This window comes from Ochotona curzoniae, unplaced genomic scaffold, assembly GCF_017591425.1.
Source record: "Ochotona curzoniae isolate NIBS_2020 unplaced genomic scaffold, NIBS_Ocur_1.0 contig_4064, whole genome shotgun sequence".
Lineage (NCBI taxonomy): Eukaryota > Metazoa > Chordata > Mammalia > Lagomorpha > Ochotonidae > Ochotona > Ochotona curzoniae.
The window spans coordinates 8,832,933-8,848,991 of record NW_024466107.1 but is presented as its reverse complement, the minus strand read 5'-3'; the positions used below and the strand labels follow the sequence as shown (position 1 = coordinate 8,848,991).

The 16,059-nt window shown below is 47.2% G+C and overlaps 1 protein-coding gene across 2 annotated transcripts in view; it reads left to right on the top strand.

Annotated features, from left to right (window-relative positions):
- The window catches only part of NEDD9 (neural precursor cell expressed, developmentally down-regulated 9), a 183,064-nt gene that overhangs the window by 149,450 nt on the left and 17,555 nt on the right, over positions 1-16,059 (top strand). For both annotated transcript variants that reach the window (XM_040984141.1, XM_040984142.1), the window contains one exon: positions 7,017-7,463. In XM_040984141.1, the coding sequence (XP_040840075.1) occupies positions 7,017-7,463 (447 nt within the window). The remainder of the gene's footprint in view (positions 1-7,016; positions 7,464-16,059) is intronic.

The following is a 16,059-nucleotide window of genomic DNA, read 5'->3' as shown; positions in this document are numbered from 1 at the left end:
CAGCAGATGGAAGATTCTCTCTCTCTCTCTCTCTTCCGTGTGTGTGTGTATGTGTGTGTGTGTGTGTATCTGTCTGTCTCCTCCTCTCTCTTAACTCTACCTTTCAATTAAATAAATTTTTAAAGATGCTTAGAAGGGGGTGATTTAGCAAAAGCTCACAAAGATGGAATATCTAAGGCTACTTGGGAATTTGGATGGCACACAGATTCACCGAGGGCCCAAGATACTCATGTAAGTGCATGACCATCCTAAGGCTTTAGGGCTTTAGAAGAAGCAGTTTCTAGATAATAGAAACCATTGACTGAAGTGCAGTCTACATGCCAGAGGAGTCGTGTGGGAAATGTTGAGCTCTCCTCACCAGAGATCAGAAGTATGACTGATGGATTAGAGACACCTGTGGGACCCTCCGCCTGTCTTTCTATGAGCTAGTTCAGACCCCCTAATGAAAAGTACCCATGCCTTTGAAAATATTACTGTAGCAACTCTCCTATCTTATCATATTTTATATTGTATCTTATATCACTCTTGTTCTTGAAGGCTTTGCATCTGCCACTGAACGATCTTGGGAGGATTCAACTCAAAAAAAAATATTCAACATTCTACATCTTTAGATGCAATTTCAAGAATAAAAATGCACACACTATTAGCTATCCCCATTTCCTGACTGTGTCAGCTTCCTTCTTTAGGGAGGGCCCACAGACCCCTCTGTCCCAGGGGTGATGCTGGGAGGAAATGGAGAAATGGAGCCACATGGTTTGCGTCTACATGCACAAGAGCATGGGGCTTTTCTCCTCTTCACCAGCATGCCTGCAGCTGACTTTGATGCTGCTTGGCCCCCAGCCACTTCCTCCAGGACTCGTCTCCCCGACAATGACCATTTGCGCTTGCTGTAGTGTGTGTGTTTCTCAGGGTCTGTCCTCTTTGTGAATGTGTGCACATGCGCAACACCCCACCAGCGTCCAGCGCTCCGGTTGGACGAGGTAAGGTGGTTTGAGCACAGGAAAGTCATGTCATTGCAAACGTGGGCAGCCCTGAGGCCTTGGCAGGATCTCCTATGCAATAAATATAGAATGAAGTAAAAATAATAAGCGGAAGCCAGGCAACTGATGATGCTATCAGTCTCCGTGGGTAGTGTGCCAGCCATTGTCTCATTTCTCTTCAAAGAACAGCATGAATGGTCGTGGAAATTCTACGTCACACCTCTGTATTGGGAAAAGCAGACAGTTTCCCTGGCAGTGGGAGTAATAATCGTTCTTGACATTTTAATTGCAGGGGGGGGGGAAGAGGAGGAGGAGGAACTGGGGCGAGTGGCAGTGTGGCACGAGACCTGGATCTCTCTGTCCCTGCAGCTGTGCTTATATGCACAATATTTTCTTCCCACTCCCCAGGCTTAGCTTGGGAACTTGGAACAGCAGAACCCGGAGGTCCTGGCAAAGACTTTGAATGGAGCTCTGTCACCTATACTGCAGGGAGAAATGGTTCTTAAAGAGGCCATTGTGTTTCAACACCCTGAGATGGTCAGTTCCTCTTGGTCTTCCTGTTTGCTCACTGGTTTCAGGGGGGTCAGCCTCCCCGTCTGCGTCATTGTCCTGCTGTAACAGGACTGGGCAGGCACCGGACTGTGCACTGTCTCCCACAGTCTCAGGCTGTCAGGCTTCAGTGACTTGGATACAACATTATCTTTCTGCTTAGTTCATCTTCCCCACTTTCAGCTGAAAATGCTAACCAAGTATCTTGCTGAATTCACCAGAAAAAAAAAAAAACCCACTGGCCTCACCCTCATCCCCACCACAGGAAATCCAAGTTCAGAATCCATCTCATCCTAACAAATGTCTACTGAATGTATATTTTGTTGCAGACACTGAGCTAAGGTTATGGTGATGCAAAAGGCATTAGACAACATCCTTGAGCTTAGGGGGTTTGTAGTCTAGAATGGGGCAGGACAAGCTAGACTGTAAAGAAATGGGGTGACCAGAAACTGAGAAAAGAAATGACCAGAGAAGAGTTTGGAAAGGTCAAACTCTGGTCAAGTGCAAAGTTGGTTTGAGTTGAAGAGGTGAAAGGTCTAGAAAAGAAGGAGAGAACCAGCTTGTGTGCCACGGGCCAGGGATGGTGGGGGAGAGCAGGGGGCGAGAGACCTGCTGTTTCTGAGTTCAGAATGACAGGGAGGGGAACACCGGATCCAAATGACGAGGGTCTGGGTTGTGAAGAAATACAACCCGTTTCTGATGCTCTCACCCTGTGCTGGCTGTGTACCAAGCCGGAGAAAGAGCCTGCTGTGCTTGCTGGGTTAGAGATGAAAAATCTTGTTGGGACACTGGCCTGGAGTGCAGAAGACACATCCAAGCTGGAGCTGCGTGTCCACGTCTTCTCTGTGATGGCATCGCATGGAGGGAGTTTCATTTAGACAGTGGGCATACAGAAGCACAGGGCAAGGAGGAAGGTTTTCGGAACATAAGCACCCCAGGGAGGGAGGAAAGTTGATCTGTGATGGAGAAGGAGCAATACGTGGCCCAGAGAGGCCTGAGAATCCACAGTGGTGTCATGGATTTCCAAAAACAACAAAAAAAAAGAGTTTCAAGAAGACTTGGGGTATGGACCAGTGCTGGAGGCTGCTCCCGGGAGGGCTCCCCAGATTAAGGTCATGATCCTACGTGCTGATTTCCTACCCTGATTAGAGTTTCCATAGCAGACGCCTTCGACCTCATTGTCCAAGTGTTAGAGTTGGACACAGGAGACTTCAGTTCCTTGTCGCAGCTATGAGAACTTCGTGCCAGTTAACTTGGCAAATCATTAACTTCTGGAGCCTCGTTTTTCTCTTTTGTAAAGTGAGACAGTTGGCTTATAATTGTTTTAAAAGTTCCTTCTGGCTTTCAAGGTCTGAGCCCCAACTGACTTGGCACTTCGCCAAGCCCCAGCTTGTGGCTTTATGTATTGCTAACTGCCAGTCTCTGGAGGCTAACCATCCAACTGGGTGTAGAATTACCCCGCTCTCTTATCTTGCCTTGATTTGATTCGGTGTTGACCTTCCCACCCTGGAGATAAACACCAAGAGGGCAGGGGAATGGGGTCTCCAGTTGACAACATGTCTCCCTTGGGTTTTTTTTTTTTTCTGAGATTTTCACACCTCTGGACTGTAGAAGGCAGTCCACTTCTGCTGCCAGAGAATGAAGCCTTGATTTGCCTATTTTTAAGTTAGTACACTTTTGAATGAGGTACCGACTGGAACGAGTTTCCAACTGAAGCGAATTGGCTTGTTACTCTTTTTGTCTTTGTTTTGACCCAACTCTTACCTCAACACCACGTGTTTTCAAAGCCAAACTCTTTACCCCATGTTTTCTCCTAGAACATGAGATTTATCCATAACTAATCCAGTAATGATGATATTATTGTTATCAGTCTCACAAATTCTCTTCAGTGGAACCCTTAGTTCCTTATTGATGTTTACAGCAAGAGAGTGTCATGGCCAGAACTCATTTTTTTATTCATGGAACTACTGCTTTGAGATACAGATCCTCTGAATTGTAACTGTGAACAAGAGAGATGTCATGTATGTGCCAAAATATTCAGAGAGGGGCTGGCACTGTGGCACCGCAAGTTAAGGCACTGCCCACAACACTGGCATCCCGTATTGGAGGGCAAGTTCTAGTCCTGGTGCTTTTCTACTAATGTATCTGGGAGAGCAGCAGAAGGTGGCCCAAGTGCTCGGTCCCTACTACCACATGGGACCCAAGCGGAATTCCAGGCTCCTGGATTTGACCTGATTCAGGCCTGGCCACTGAGGCCATCTAGGGAAAGAACCAATAGGTAGATCTCTCTGTGTCTCTTATCACTCCTTCAAATAGATAAATAACTATTTCAACCTCTGTCTTGGTTTAGGGTTGAGGAAGCTGGGGAATGAAGGGGAGAAGCAGCCTACCAGGTAACACAGCCAGGATCCCAACTCCACTTAATTCCATAGGCTTTAAAAGAAGAATCGGTCACATTGAGGACCTAGAATGGGAATTGACCCCACTTAAAAGGACAGAGCATAGCAGAGCTAAGATCTGCATCAGAACTCTGGAAAAGACAGCTAAACCAAAGATTGTTATGTTTGTTTCCATCTCTGACTCCGATCCATGTGGCTGTGGTCTAATGATACACTGGTCTCATTAGATCTATGTCCTTGCTTGTAAAGCAGGGATGTTAGGCCTGGCGACCTCCGAAAGGCTTTGGAGTTGTAATCTTGTCTTCAGGTGAATGGCTGGATACAATGGTTCAGCCGAGACTGAGAACGTGTATGAGTGTGGGGAACAAATATTGTGCTGATGCAGGGGGCTCCTGCCACCAACAGCTAGGCCACGCTCCCGTTCTAAATCCCAGTTCGTGGCCAGCAGGAGGACTGCTGGGGAGTCCTGGGCAAGCAAGCAGGAGAACTACCAGCTTATAACCAACAAGGAGCTCTGATGTTGTACCTCCAAAGGAGTGCTTGGTGCTGCAGGTAAAAGCATCAGCCTGCTGCCTACCAGGGGACGGGAAAGTTGCTGGGACAGGAGACAGGAACAGGCACATAGCTCTCCCACGGGGATTTGCTCCGCCTCTGCTCAAGCGTGGTGCAGCGTTCCACTTCAGTTCCTGCTTGTGGACGTGCAGCTGGAAATGGCCCAGTTCTGAACACCTCCTGCTGCTTTGTGCTGAAAAGGTCTGCAGGCTGTTACCTCCCCAAGGCTTTCTGCTTATCTTCTCTCCTTCCTTTAGCCAATAGAGCTGCAGTTACAGGCCTTCAGCTCTGTTAGAACTGGCTGGGCTCTGTTGCTTCTGATTGCTTCTGGGAGCTTCCTGAGACCAATCTCGCACCAACCATTCGCAGCTGCTGGATGGGTCGCCCAGGCAGGGGCACAGCCCAGGGCCGGCGGTGTAGTCGCTGCTCTATAGTCACAAGACAGTTCTCTAGTAGCCAGTTCCACGAGACCATTTTGGTGCAAAGGACTACATTCTTATCCTCTTTATGACTTTTCTATTCCCACACTTAAAAGCTAACAGAAGCGGAACAGGAGATCTGCTACAATTTTTTCTACACTGGCTCACTTCCAAATTACACAACAGCTAGGGCTGGATCAGATCACAGCTAGGAGCCAGGAACTCCATCTGGCTCCTCCCACATGGTGGCAGGGGCCAGAGCGTGTGGGTCGTCTCCCATTGCTTTCCCAAGTGCAGCAGCAGGGAACCGGATCAGAAGTGGAGCGTGTGGACTCAAACTAGACCTCTGCAATGTGGTGCCAGCACTGCACATGGCAGCTTAATGTGCTGTGCCATAATGTCAGACATACGTAATATGTTCCTAACTAGTTCCACAAACCAAGGTAGAAGCCTACGTGATTTTGTGCGTATGTGTGTATGTGTGTGTGCTTTTAATTGCTAGAAAGAACTCAACGTTTCCTGCAGTGTAACTGCTAAGTAAAACCTCCACCCAGCCCACCCAGTCCTCATGTCCTGCTGGCTTCTCTTATTGCTTCCGGGCTGTCACAGAATTCATGAGGCTTGCAGCCCCCTGTGGCGCATCGTGAAGCTCCCTGGGTGCAGAGCTTCATGCCCGTGTCTCCTTTCCCTAAGTGGCTGCCGTGCAAAAGCAGGAGCTGAGCTACCAGCACTGGACTGCATCCCATCTAAAGACCGGAGGGCAGATTCTCCCATGGCAGAGAGCAAGCAGACAATGCAAGACTTGTGGTCATGGAGCATAGAATGGGTCAGGCAGTTAATGCACACAGCTCTAAAGAAATGAACAGCACGAGGCTGAGAGAGCTAGTCCACATTTCTTGTCCCCAAACACCACACATGCTGGGTGTGCAACACAGCCATGCACATAGTCCATCCAATCGGCGCTGCCTTCTGCCATCCCCGAGCACCACCACAGCGTCCCTGGGCGCATCCAAACACTTGCAAGGCACTGGAGACATCGCTTTTCATTTTCCAAGCGCCTGCGATGAATTTACAACGTTCTCCAACTTCTCTGTGCTCTGGGGATGGGGCAGGCATGCAGTGATGGCTGCCAGCATGTTAAGAAACGTAACTGACGCCAAGAACTGAAATCTCTTTGGAGCCTTTGAAAGGGGTCCAGGAATGTCAGCGCGACCAGCCTGCCCACTCTCTGCCGAATGCCTACTTTGGCTGTCTGCTTTGTACTGAATATGCCAGACGGGCCTTGGTACAAAGGCAGGGCAGGACATGGGCACAGGACAAGGGAAGGCACAGCCTTTCAGATATGATTGGTGAGACTCCAGAAGTGGGTGAGCAAGTGGGGAGAGTTTTAGGAAAAGGATGAGTAAAGAAAAAGAGCCAGCATCCACCTGTGTGTGAGGACCTGCCATGAGAACTGCCCCGCATCTGCTCTGGAGACACAGCCGGCTGTCTCTGCCCTGTGCTTGATGACCATGGCAGATGTCTGTGCCGTAGGCTTACAGAGTTGCCTCGTACCCAAGGACCTCTTCCCCATCTGACAGCAAGATTCTTCCAGCCCTGCCAAGGCACACAGAAGTGTGTGTTTATATCTACTTTGACATTGAATCCAAGTACCATTTGTGGTGTGTGTGATTTGGGATTTTCTTCAACTGTCTTTCCTTCTGGTCTATGAAACTTGAGACATGCTCATGGTGCTACATCTGAATAGCTTGGCGTGTGTTTTTTTTTTTCCCCCCTGAAGCTCACTTAAAGAAAGGAAGACAAATGTTTTGTGCGGTGGAGCGTTCTCTGACTCTTGAACAGTATACTCATAATTCCTTGGATCGGCATCTACTGCCGGAGGAAAGAACTCTTGTGGTGGTGTGAGCTTTTCCGAGGAGGCAGTCTGATGTCATTGGTGGCAGCCGCAGCGTGTATGTGTCTGTCTTTTGTCTGCACCATCTGTTTTTCTCCTTACAGGCTATTGTTCCAAGTTCTCCTCTTTTGCCGGCAAGTGTGCCTCTCCCCGAGAGCCTGCCTTTCAGTGTTACAGAGCTGAGCTGCTACCCTAACCCGAGTGTCCTCTGCTTCCCTCCTAGAATCTTATGGCAAGGGCCTTATATGACAATGTCCCAGAGTGTGCTGAAGAACTGGCCTTTCGCAAAGGGGACATCCTGACTGTCATCGAGCAGAACACTGGTGGCCTGGAAGGGTGGTGGCTGTGCTCCTTACACGGACGGCAAGGCATTGTGCCCGGCAACAGGGTGAAGCTCCTCATTGGCCCTGTGCAAGAGGTCCCCTCCAGTCATGACCAGCCTGCTGCTGCGCTGATGCACCAGAGCTTTGGCCAGCAGAACCGCTATCAAATGCCCAACCCACAGGCGGCTCCTCGTGACACCATCTACCAAGTACCACCTTCCTACCAGAGCCAGGGGATTTACCAGGTTCCCTCGGGCCATGCGAGCCAAGAGCAAGATGTCTATCAAGTGCCACCGTCAATGCAGAGAAGCATCGCGGGGGCCAACGGGCCACACCTAGGTCAAAAGGTGAGTGATGGACCACAGTGTTGCTCCTACTTCTTTATTCTTTGCTGTTACACTCAGCAAAAGTACTGTTTTCAGAGTAATAACCTGAAACTATCAAGAAATAAATAGATCAAATATTCTAACTTAAGCAGCATTTTAGTATTATTTTGTCCATCTATCAGTTAGCAGAACTTTCTAGAATTACCCTATGGCTCAGTATTGTCGATGCCTAACTATTATAATTTCCTGTGTCACTGTTGAGTCATTCATGTAAGACCATAAAATTGTTCCTCCCCATCTTTCTGACAGGTCTTCTAGATTCTAGTGCTCACATCGTTTCTAATCCTTTATATAGCTTCTTGGAGTGGTATGAGGCAACAGATCTTGTCTAATCACAGTGATGCTTGGTCAAAAGCTGAATCCTGTAAAACACCATGGTTTGGCTGTGCAAGGAACTCACCAGAAATGGAGAGTGGGAGGAAGCTGGAAGTAGGACAGGCTCAGCACCTAATTCTTCAACATTATCAGCTCCACGTGGAAACATGCCTACTTGGGACGGTGCAAGGACACCATCCCCTGATTCTTCCAGTGGTTGCTACAGTCATGCCTGGGGCAGTGGGTGAAAAGAATGAAGCCTGGATATTGAGGAGGGCATCAAGTATTTAAAAAGTTGCATGGGGAAGAGTTCTTTAACACCCAAATTGTATGAACTCGATAGAAACGTGCTCATTGAATAATGGATGTTGAGCATATAGTGATGGGTTAGAGGGGATGAAACCCTCATGGTGCTTGCACTGTAGAAGCAGAACCATGAACAAACCTGACCATGTCACCTGGGGATGAATGCTTCCCAGAAAACAGCATCAAAGCACAGAGCAGGGGAATAATCAAAAGCACAAGGGTGCTCTGGCTAACACTACAAAGGAGGGATTTTCATTTTCATTTACTAGCAAATTCTAAAGGGTCCTTTGGCTTGGTCCTAAGAATGGACTCATTTAACGGGACAAGAAAATGTCCTTGAATGACAAAAGGAAAGATGCAGTTAGATAATGCCAACAGCATTTTGAATTGTAGTCTATGAAAGTTAGATGAGCCTTGCCTCGAGTTAACATAAGGGAAAGTCTGAATTTACAAACCCGAGTAAAATAGACAACGTCTGTCTGCAGGCTGCTGGAATTTTCTGTTGGAAAACGCGTGGAGGAGAGGGAGGTTTACTGTTGGATTCCTTTAGGTGACAAAAACAGGAATGCTTTTGCAAATCACCTTTTATACCCAGGGGCTGTTTCCCCAGAGAGCACCCGTGTTGCCTGAGCCTGGTGCATGTTCCTCGGGAGGAAGCACTCCAGGAGTGTGTGACCCAGAGCAGGAGCCCCTGGCTCGAGGGCCTGCACTGAGCCATGACCTTCCAAAGGCCTTCTCACCCCAGTGACTTCACATTCAAAAGTACGGCCAAGTCTGACCTCTGCCTCCAGAGGGGAAGAGACCAGTTGGAAGGTGTAACTATAAACAAATAACTTCTCTCATTCTTAGTTCTGGTTCTTTGCCCCTTAAAAATAGCTCCCCCACTGCAGAGCTGGTGCGAGGCAGACAGGGGAGGCTAGAGCAGGAAATGCTTGGCTCAGAGTGGTGGCTCCAGACTTTCATCACGGTTTATTTTGGCAGGAAGGTGACATGTTTTCCTTTTTAGACTCAACCTTTTCACTTCCAAGTCTGAGAAGCGTGCAACTTCAGACCTCTTCCCATTGTGTCTGCTGGGACAGCATCACATGTTGGTTCCTTGGCTTGCAGTCCTCTGTCTCAAGGGCAGAGGCCGAAACTCACCTTCCCTTGCATGGATGGATGTCAGAGGGTGGTGGAGCTGGGGTGATCCGGGTTTCGTAAATTCTGCACTTGATGGGAGATTGCACGTTTGGAATAAAGCAGGCGCCTCCTGTAGGAAGAGGCCAACTTTGGGAAGGGACCTCCACCAGCACTTCCAGGAGATTCAATCAGGCCACTGGCCACCAGGAACATCTAGAACATGGGATGACACAACCACGATGAGAGATACCATGACCCTCCCTGGAAAGCATTGTCATGCTTTTTGGTCTCCAGGTTGCCTGCTACTGTCCACTGTCCCCTGGACCACGGGCTCACACCTCATCCCTTCCTTCCCGTCCCTACTCCCTTATACTCTCACACTGTCTCTCTCTTTTTTTTTTTTCCCAATGATTTTATGGTACAATTTCACTATCTGGGATTTCTCTATCCGCTCCCCCAAATTCCCACCTCTTGACTGATTTTCCACATATTATTACAATAGTATAGTCCTTAATAATAGCATCAGTCTGTTATTTAGGCATGCCCTAGCATTGCTGGTACAGACAATGTCAGACAGTCCAGCGTCCCACTGGCTAGATATGTCCAACAGCTTTATTGGAAGTCCATCTTTGAGTTGGAAGTGGAGATGCATACTGCATTGTATCTTCACTTCTGAATATGATAGTCTCTATTACGCCATCACTATATATTCCCTTAAACGAGAAGGCAAAAACAAAGTCAACAACAGGTATGAAGTTAAAGCAAAAAATTTACAGCACCATGGAATACATGCCACTGAATAACCAACACACGTCTCCCTGTCTCTTTCCTCTCCTCCATCTTCTTCCTTCCTCTGTTCTTCCCTCTTTCCTTTTCCCTTACCTCCCTGCCTTTACTTGCAATAGCAGAGGTGACTGAGCTGCTCAGATGTAATATTAACCTTCCACATAAGAGCAATTGGTTTAAAAACTTCTGCAACATTTCTCAGTTAAAGGCTTCTCCAGTAGGCGGAAGCTAAGACCGCCTAGAGATAATCCCAGTGCAATGGAGATGAGGTGTGGCGGGTCTTCCTTACATCATTATTATTATTATTATCATTATTATTATTATTATTATTATTATTATAGTTTGGAATTCTCACTTTAGCAAATTTGCTGACTCGCTGAATAAAGGCATTTGTTCATGTTCTCTTCTATAAAATGGGGTGGACCCAGAACTCGATGTTCCTGGTAGTTGAAGCTGAGGTCCTCACAAGCTACTCCACAGGGACGTGAGAAAGCAGTGCAGTCTCGCTCTAACCCACTCAGCTGTGCTTTTGCACACTTCAGTGAGCTCAGAACGACCGACAAAGCTAGGGAGGACAAGTTAAGATGCACATTTCGGGGAGCTCTCCCCCAGTAATTCTCCAGTAGGTCTGGATGGGGCCCCAAGCATCTGCATTTTGTTGAGTGCCTCAAATAGTTCTATGTGAAGTGATCCAAGACTCCGCTCTGAGAAACACCGCGCAAAGGCCTGGGGATGGGCATGGAAATGTGCCAATCTGATTGCCATCTGGGACTTTCCATGGTTCCAAATTCCTTTGATATTGCTACACTGGGCTGCGGAAGTTTGATCCACTAACTTTTTTTTTTTTTTTGCTCTTAGTGAATTACTTAAGGAGGAAAGGACGGATTAAAAAGATAATGATTTCTGCCTCCTTCCACTTTGGTTTTGCTCTCTTGGAGACTCAAGACTCTGCCACCCTCTTTACCCCACCCCACTGAGCGGTACTGACTGGTATCAGTCACTTATGAAATCAGCATCTGGGCCCGATGCAATAGCCTAGCAGCTAAAGTCCTCACCTTGCATGTGCCAGGATCCCATATGGCCAATGGTTCTAATCCCAGCAGCTCCAATTCCCATCCAGCTCCCTTCCTCTGCCCTGGGAAAAGCAGTCAAAGATGGCCCAAAGCCTTGGCTCCCTGCACTCACATGAGAGACCCAGAAGAAACCCCTGGCTCCTGGCTTCAGATCAGCTCAGCTCTGGCCATGGCGCCCACTTGGGGAGTAAATCAACAGATGAAAGAACTTGCTCTCTGTCTCTCCTGCTTTCTGTATATCTGACTTGAATAATACTAGTAAAGAAACCAGCATCTACATAGGGCAAGAATGGCAGTCTTCACGCCACAGGGACAGTGTGATGACTATGGAAATAACTTGGGCTTCGGGAGCAGCCCCAAGGCTCAGTTCCACCCCTTCCTGGCTGTGTGTCCACTGGGAAACCACTGACCTCCCTTAAGCTTCGGTTTCCTCACCTTGAAAACAGGAATAATCATAGCTACCCTCAAGGCTACCGTGAACGTTAACTGAACAGTGTGAGGACTGAGTTTAGCACGGACAGAGCCCGAAAACTGCATTCCCTTCACCTTATTTTTCTTTCCTCTATATATTCGAGTTTCTTATTACCCTCTGGAGGTACAAACGCTTTATTGCTAGCACATACAAAGCAACTTCAAAAAGTTCCCGGAATAGTAAACGAAAAAGCAGTTTTAGGGGCAGGCATTGGGTGCTGCGGTTTAAGTGGCCTTTGGGGATGCCAGCATTTGGTGTCGGGGAGCCTGGCTTGAGTCTCAGATCATCTGCTTCCAATCCGGCTCCCTGCTGATGCGGAGCCTGGGAGGCAGCTGAGTGCTTGGGTCCCTGCCCCCCACAGGGGAGGACGGAGTTCCGGCTCCCAGCTTCGGACTGGCTCTGCCCTCGCTGTTGTAGGCAATGGGGAATGGGCCAGCAGATAAAATAATGACAGTAATAATAAATTTTTGAATCTCTTTTTGTCTCTCTGCCTTTAAAATAAAAACCCAACAAATGTTTTTACTATATTCAAAGAGACGTTGATTTTAGGGTGCAAGCTGTTGAAATCCATGCCTAGTTCCTCCGCAGTACTTCCTGTCCATGAGCTTGCCCTTGGCCTGTGCCTCTCTGATTCCACGAGAATTCTACAGGCGAGCTTGGAAAAGAACTTTCAGAATGATCTGGAAGCCATATGCACTGACACCTTTGCTTCGTCTCAGCTGCCCTTTCGACTCTGGGTTTCTCGTAGAAGGCAAAATGCCCAGTGTCTATAACAATGTTCGAGGGCTGAATTAAAAAAAAATCTCGGCTCAAAAACTGCAAGACAGAAATTAATAAGGATTTAGAAACACGTCTAGGAAACAACAGCATGTCAGCCTCATCGGTTGTTAGTTCTAACTATTTCATTACGTTTGAAAATAATTTGTAGGTTAGATTTCTCTCACTTTGCAAAGATTTCTAAATACGTTGTCATGATTGCCAAGGCCTCACAGGCAATTCTAGGTTAAATGAGTTACTCACAGTCAAATTATTTGAAGAACTGTGTTATAAAAAAATAAGAAGAAAAGGCTTTCGATTTTTTTTTTTTGAAACCAAAAGTTTGTCTTACTATAGAAGTCTGACCTGGGGTGGAGCCTTCCACATGGTCGAAAGAACTGGAAGAGCCTCAGCTCTGTGTTCGGGAGACCAGGGGACTGCCCAGGCTCACGCACTCCGTGCCTCGTCTGCCTGTCGGACTAGCCTGTGACCATGTGTCTTTCTCCGAATTGGCACGCCGCATTGCGTGCTTGCTGCAGCGGGGGCCTTGGCTGTCCTGGAAGCTTGCTTCAGGAAGGAGCCAGCAGCACACAGATAACAGCCAAGAGAACAGAAGAACAAGATAGAAATACATCAGTGTTGTCCCTTGGTATCCACCCATTGGCTCAGGATTCCCTGCAGATAACAAAATCCAGATTCTTAAGTCCCTTATACAGATAGACCTGATATCTGCATGTAACTTCCGTGTTTCTTCCTGTATATTGTAGATGAGCTCTAGACGACTGCTTATATACCTCACATAAAGTAAATTCTATGTTGTGACAGCAGATTATTTAAGGGATAATGACAAGGAGGAACAAAGCCTGCACATTCACAGTGTCATGCAATTTTTAAGATAAGATTGTTCTGTTATTGGCTGATCCCATGGATGTGGGGGGCTTAAGTGTATTGCATTTGAGTTCATCTTTGTTATCTGAAAGGTAGCACTGATCTTATCAGCCACCCCTCTTCAAATTCAACCAGCCAGCTCATTACCAGCTAGTACGGCAGGTGGCACATTATATATTGCAATTTTCTTCTAGAATAGCCTTTGAAAATGCCACCAGCTGTTTTGTACTAGCATAACTATCGACGCATAATAAATGATATCCCAAGGCAAAGCATGACTAATGTCATGTTGGGCTTGTCTGAGGGTCTGAATGACATGCAACCTATCCAAATTAGACAACAAGATTAATTACCGTTTCTGCAGTAACTTTGAGAGGAGGCCTAGACTTTGTACTAGACGGCAGAGGGTTCTTTCCGTAGGCTATGATGCACCTAGAACATCTTACCTCCTCTATTTAACCTGAGTTCTACGCACTCTTTAGAATTCTCTGTAGCATTCCTCTCTATGACGCCTACCCTCTGTAAATGAGCAGCTTCTCGCTCTTCTTTGAACAGCGCGCTGACCTCAGGGGATCTCATGGGCTTACTGAAAAGTGTAATTCCTGGGGTGGGCATTGGTCAGATCAGGCGGGCCAGTGCTTGGGATGCTGTCTCCCACAATGGAGCACCTGAGTTCAGGTCCTGACTCTGCTTCCAATTCCAACTCCCTGCCAGTGTGCACCCGGGGAGGCACAGGTGAGGGTTCGAGTGGTTGGGTCCCTGTGACCTACAGGAACTCTTTGCATCTGGCTTAGACCTTAGCTCCTGCTGCTGTCAGGATCTGGAAAATGAATAAATGGATGAGAATTAAGTATCTCTGTCTCTCTGTCTCTGTCTCTCTCTCCCTCTTTCTCTGTCTCTCTCTCTCTCCCACACTCACTTCGGTAAATAAAATGTTTTGGCCTGCCATTGTAATGTGTACAATGGAACGGGCTGGGCAAGTACTACACACGATAGCACTTGGAAAACTCCACCAAGATTTACCAAGAATCTATAACATCATCTTTAAGGAACATTTTCTACCTTCCAAACTAGGGCATAAACGTTGGCAGGAAATGTTTCAAAAGTTTTATCCAGGTCTCAAGACCCATTCTTGAAAGGTAATAGGACTCAAAAATAGACTAGCCACTTCATTTACACCTTCCTAGACACTGAGTCATCACAAGTTACACAAACTCACACAAGCACACAGACAACCATAGCTGAGAGCTATGGAATCCGGGGCTTCCCTCCTTGGAACCGGAGGCATTGTGAAATCCGGTTGCCTGGAGCAACACTCAGCTACTAGCCAACTCGCCGCTGTATGTGAGTGGGTGATCTAGCCCCTAACAAGCAAAAATACACTCAGAGGAAACAATCGCTCCCAGAGAAGATAACTAGGACTTAATCTCACCTACACACACACACACCCCTTGAAAATTATTGTAAGTACAGAGAGTACCTTAAACGCCATAAAGTACCCCTGCCTTAGAATTCGACATTTCTGTTGAAACATATACCTAATTTAAATGATTTTTTTTTCCTTCACTATATGACTTTGAGACTTTGTAACAGACTAAACTTTTAAGGTCAATCTCTCCCTTGAAGAATTGAGAAATGTTTTAGAACTCATAAAACTGGAGGTCTCTGAGCAGTTGAAGAGAGGGACTTGGAGTCGTGCCCAAAGTGAAGTGTCTTCCCCCAGCCGAGTCACCCACGTCACCCATGGCAGTGGAATGAGCAGTGAGAGCGCCTCCTTAAAAAAATGAACAAAGACACTTTTTGTGTGGTCAGAGCCAAGCCTTCCAACTCGTTTGCACTTTGTTACAATGCTCATAGTGCATATTTGCACTGAGTGCGTTAGTAACTTTGTACCAATCCACACCAAAGCAAACAAAGGCTATCTTCCCTTCTAGATGGTTTCATGCTAAATAACTGAGCTTATCGGAGTGAGCAGGCAAGATCCTGTGCGTAGTATAATGTCTGCCTAGATGACTGACATTCATTTGCGTGGGAGAGGAAATAATAAATTCATCTTGTGATAAAACAGACAGCACTAGTCGAATACACCTCTTTTCTATGAGTTATTTATTCATTTATTTGAAAGGCAAAATGATGGAGCAAAGGAGAATAAAAAGAAACCTTCCATCTGCTGGCTCACTACCTCGAATGCCCACAACAGGACCAGCCAGACCCAAAGCAGGAGCCTGGAACTCCATCAGGGTCTCCCACGTGGTGGGAGGAGACTGAGTGCTTGGACCGTCACCCACTGCCTTCTCAAGCACGTTAGCAGGAAGCCCGATGGGAAGCGGAGCAGTCATGCACTACCCTAGGCTATGGTATAGCAGGCTGCACCACCCATGTTCGCCCTTGGCTAAAGATGTCCTTAAACACAGACTTGTTTAAGTAAATTCTAGAAAATCCAAATCTAGAGACCATCAAAAATCGGAAGTATGTGGTTCTAAATAACCGTGCCCTAAACTTAGCTGTTGAGATACTGTCTGAGGCTTGTGCATCCCTCTCTAACGCACAGATAACACACATGGAGCTCACTGTGTCTGTCTCAGAGCCGGAAGTTAAATCCAATCACAATGGGAGGATCCCGAGGAGTCTAAGTTATCACAGGAGCCCAAGGCACAGTGGTCCATTTCACGGGAGACCAGTCTAAAACTTCTGAGCAGGTCTGCCTGCTCATGGCTACCACGTGAACGTTGCTCTGTTGGCTCTCTCTGCTACAGGGAAAGACTATATTTTACAGCAGCAGCTTCAGATTGCTCCAAGGGGATCGCTTCATTGAACCAGGTGTCGGTTAGCCCGTGTGGAC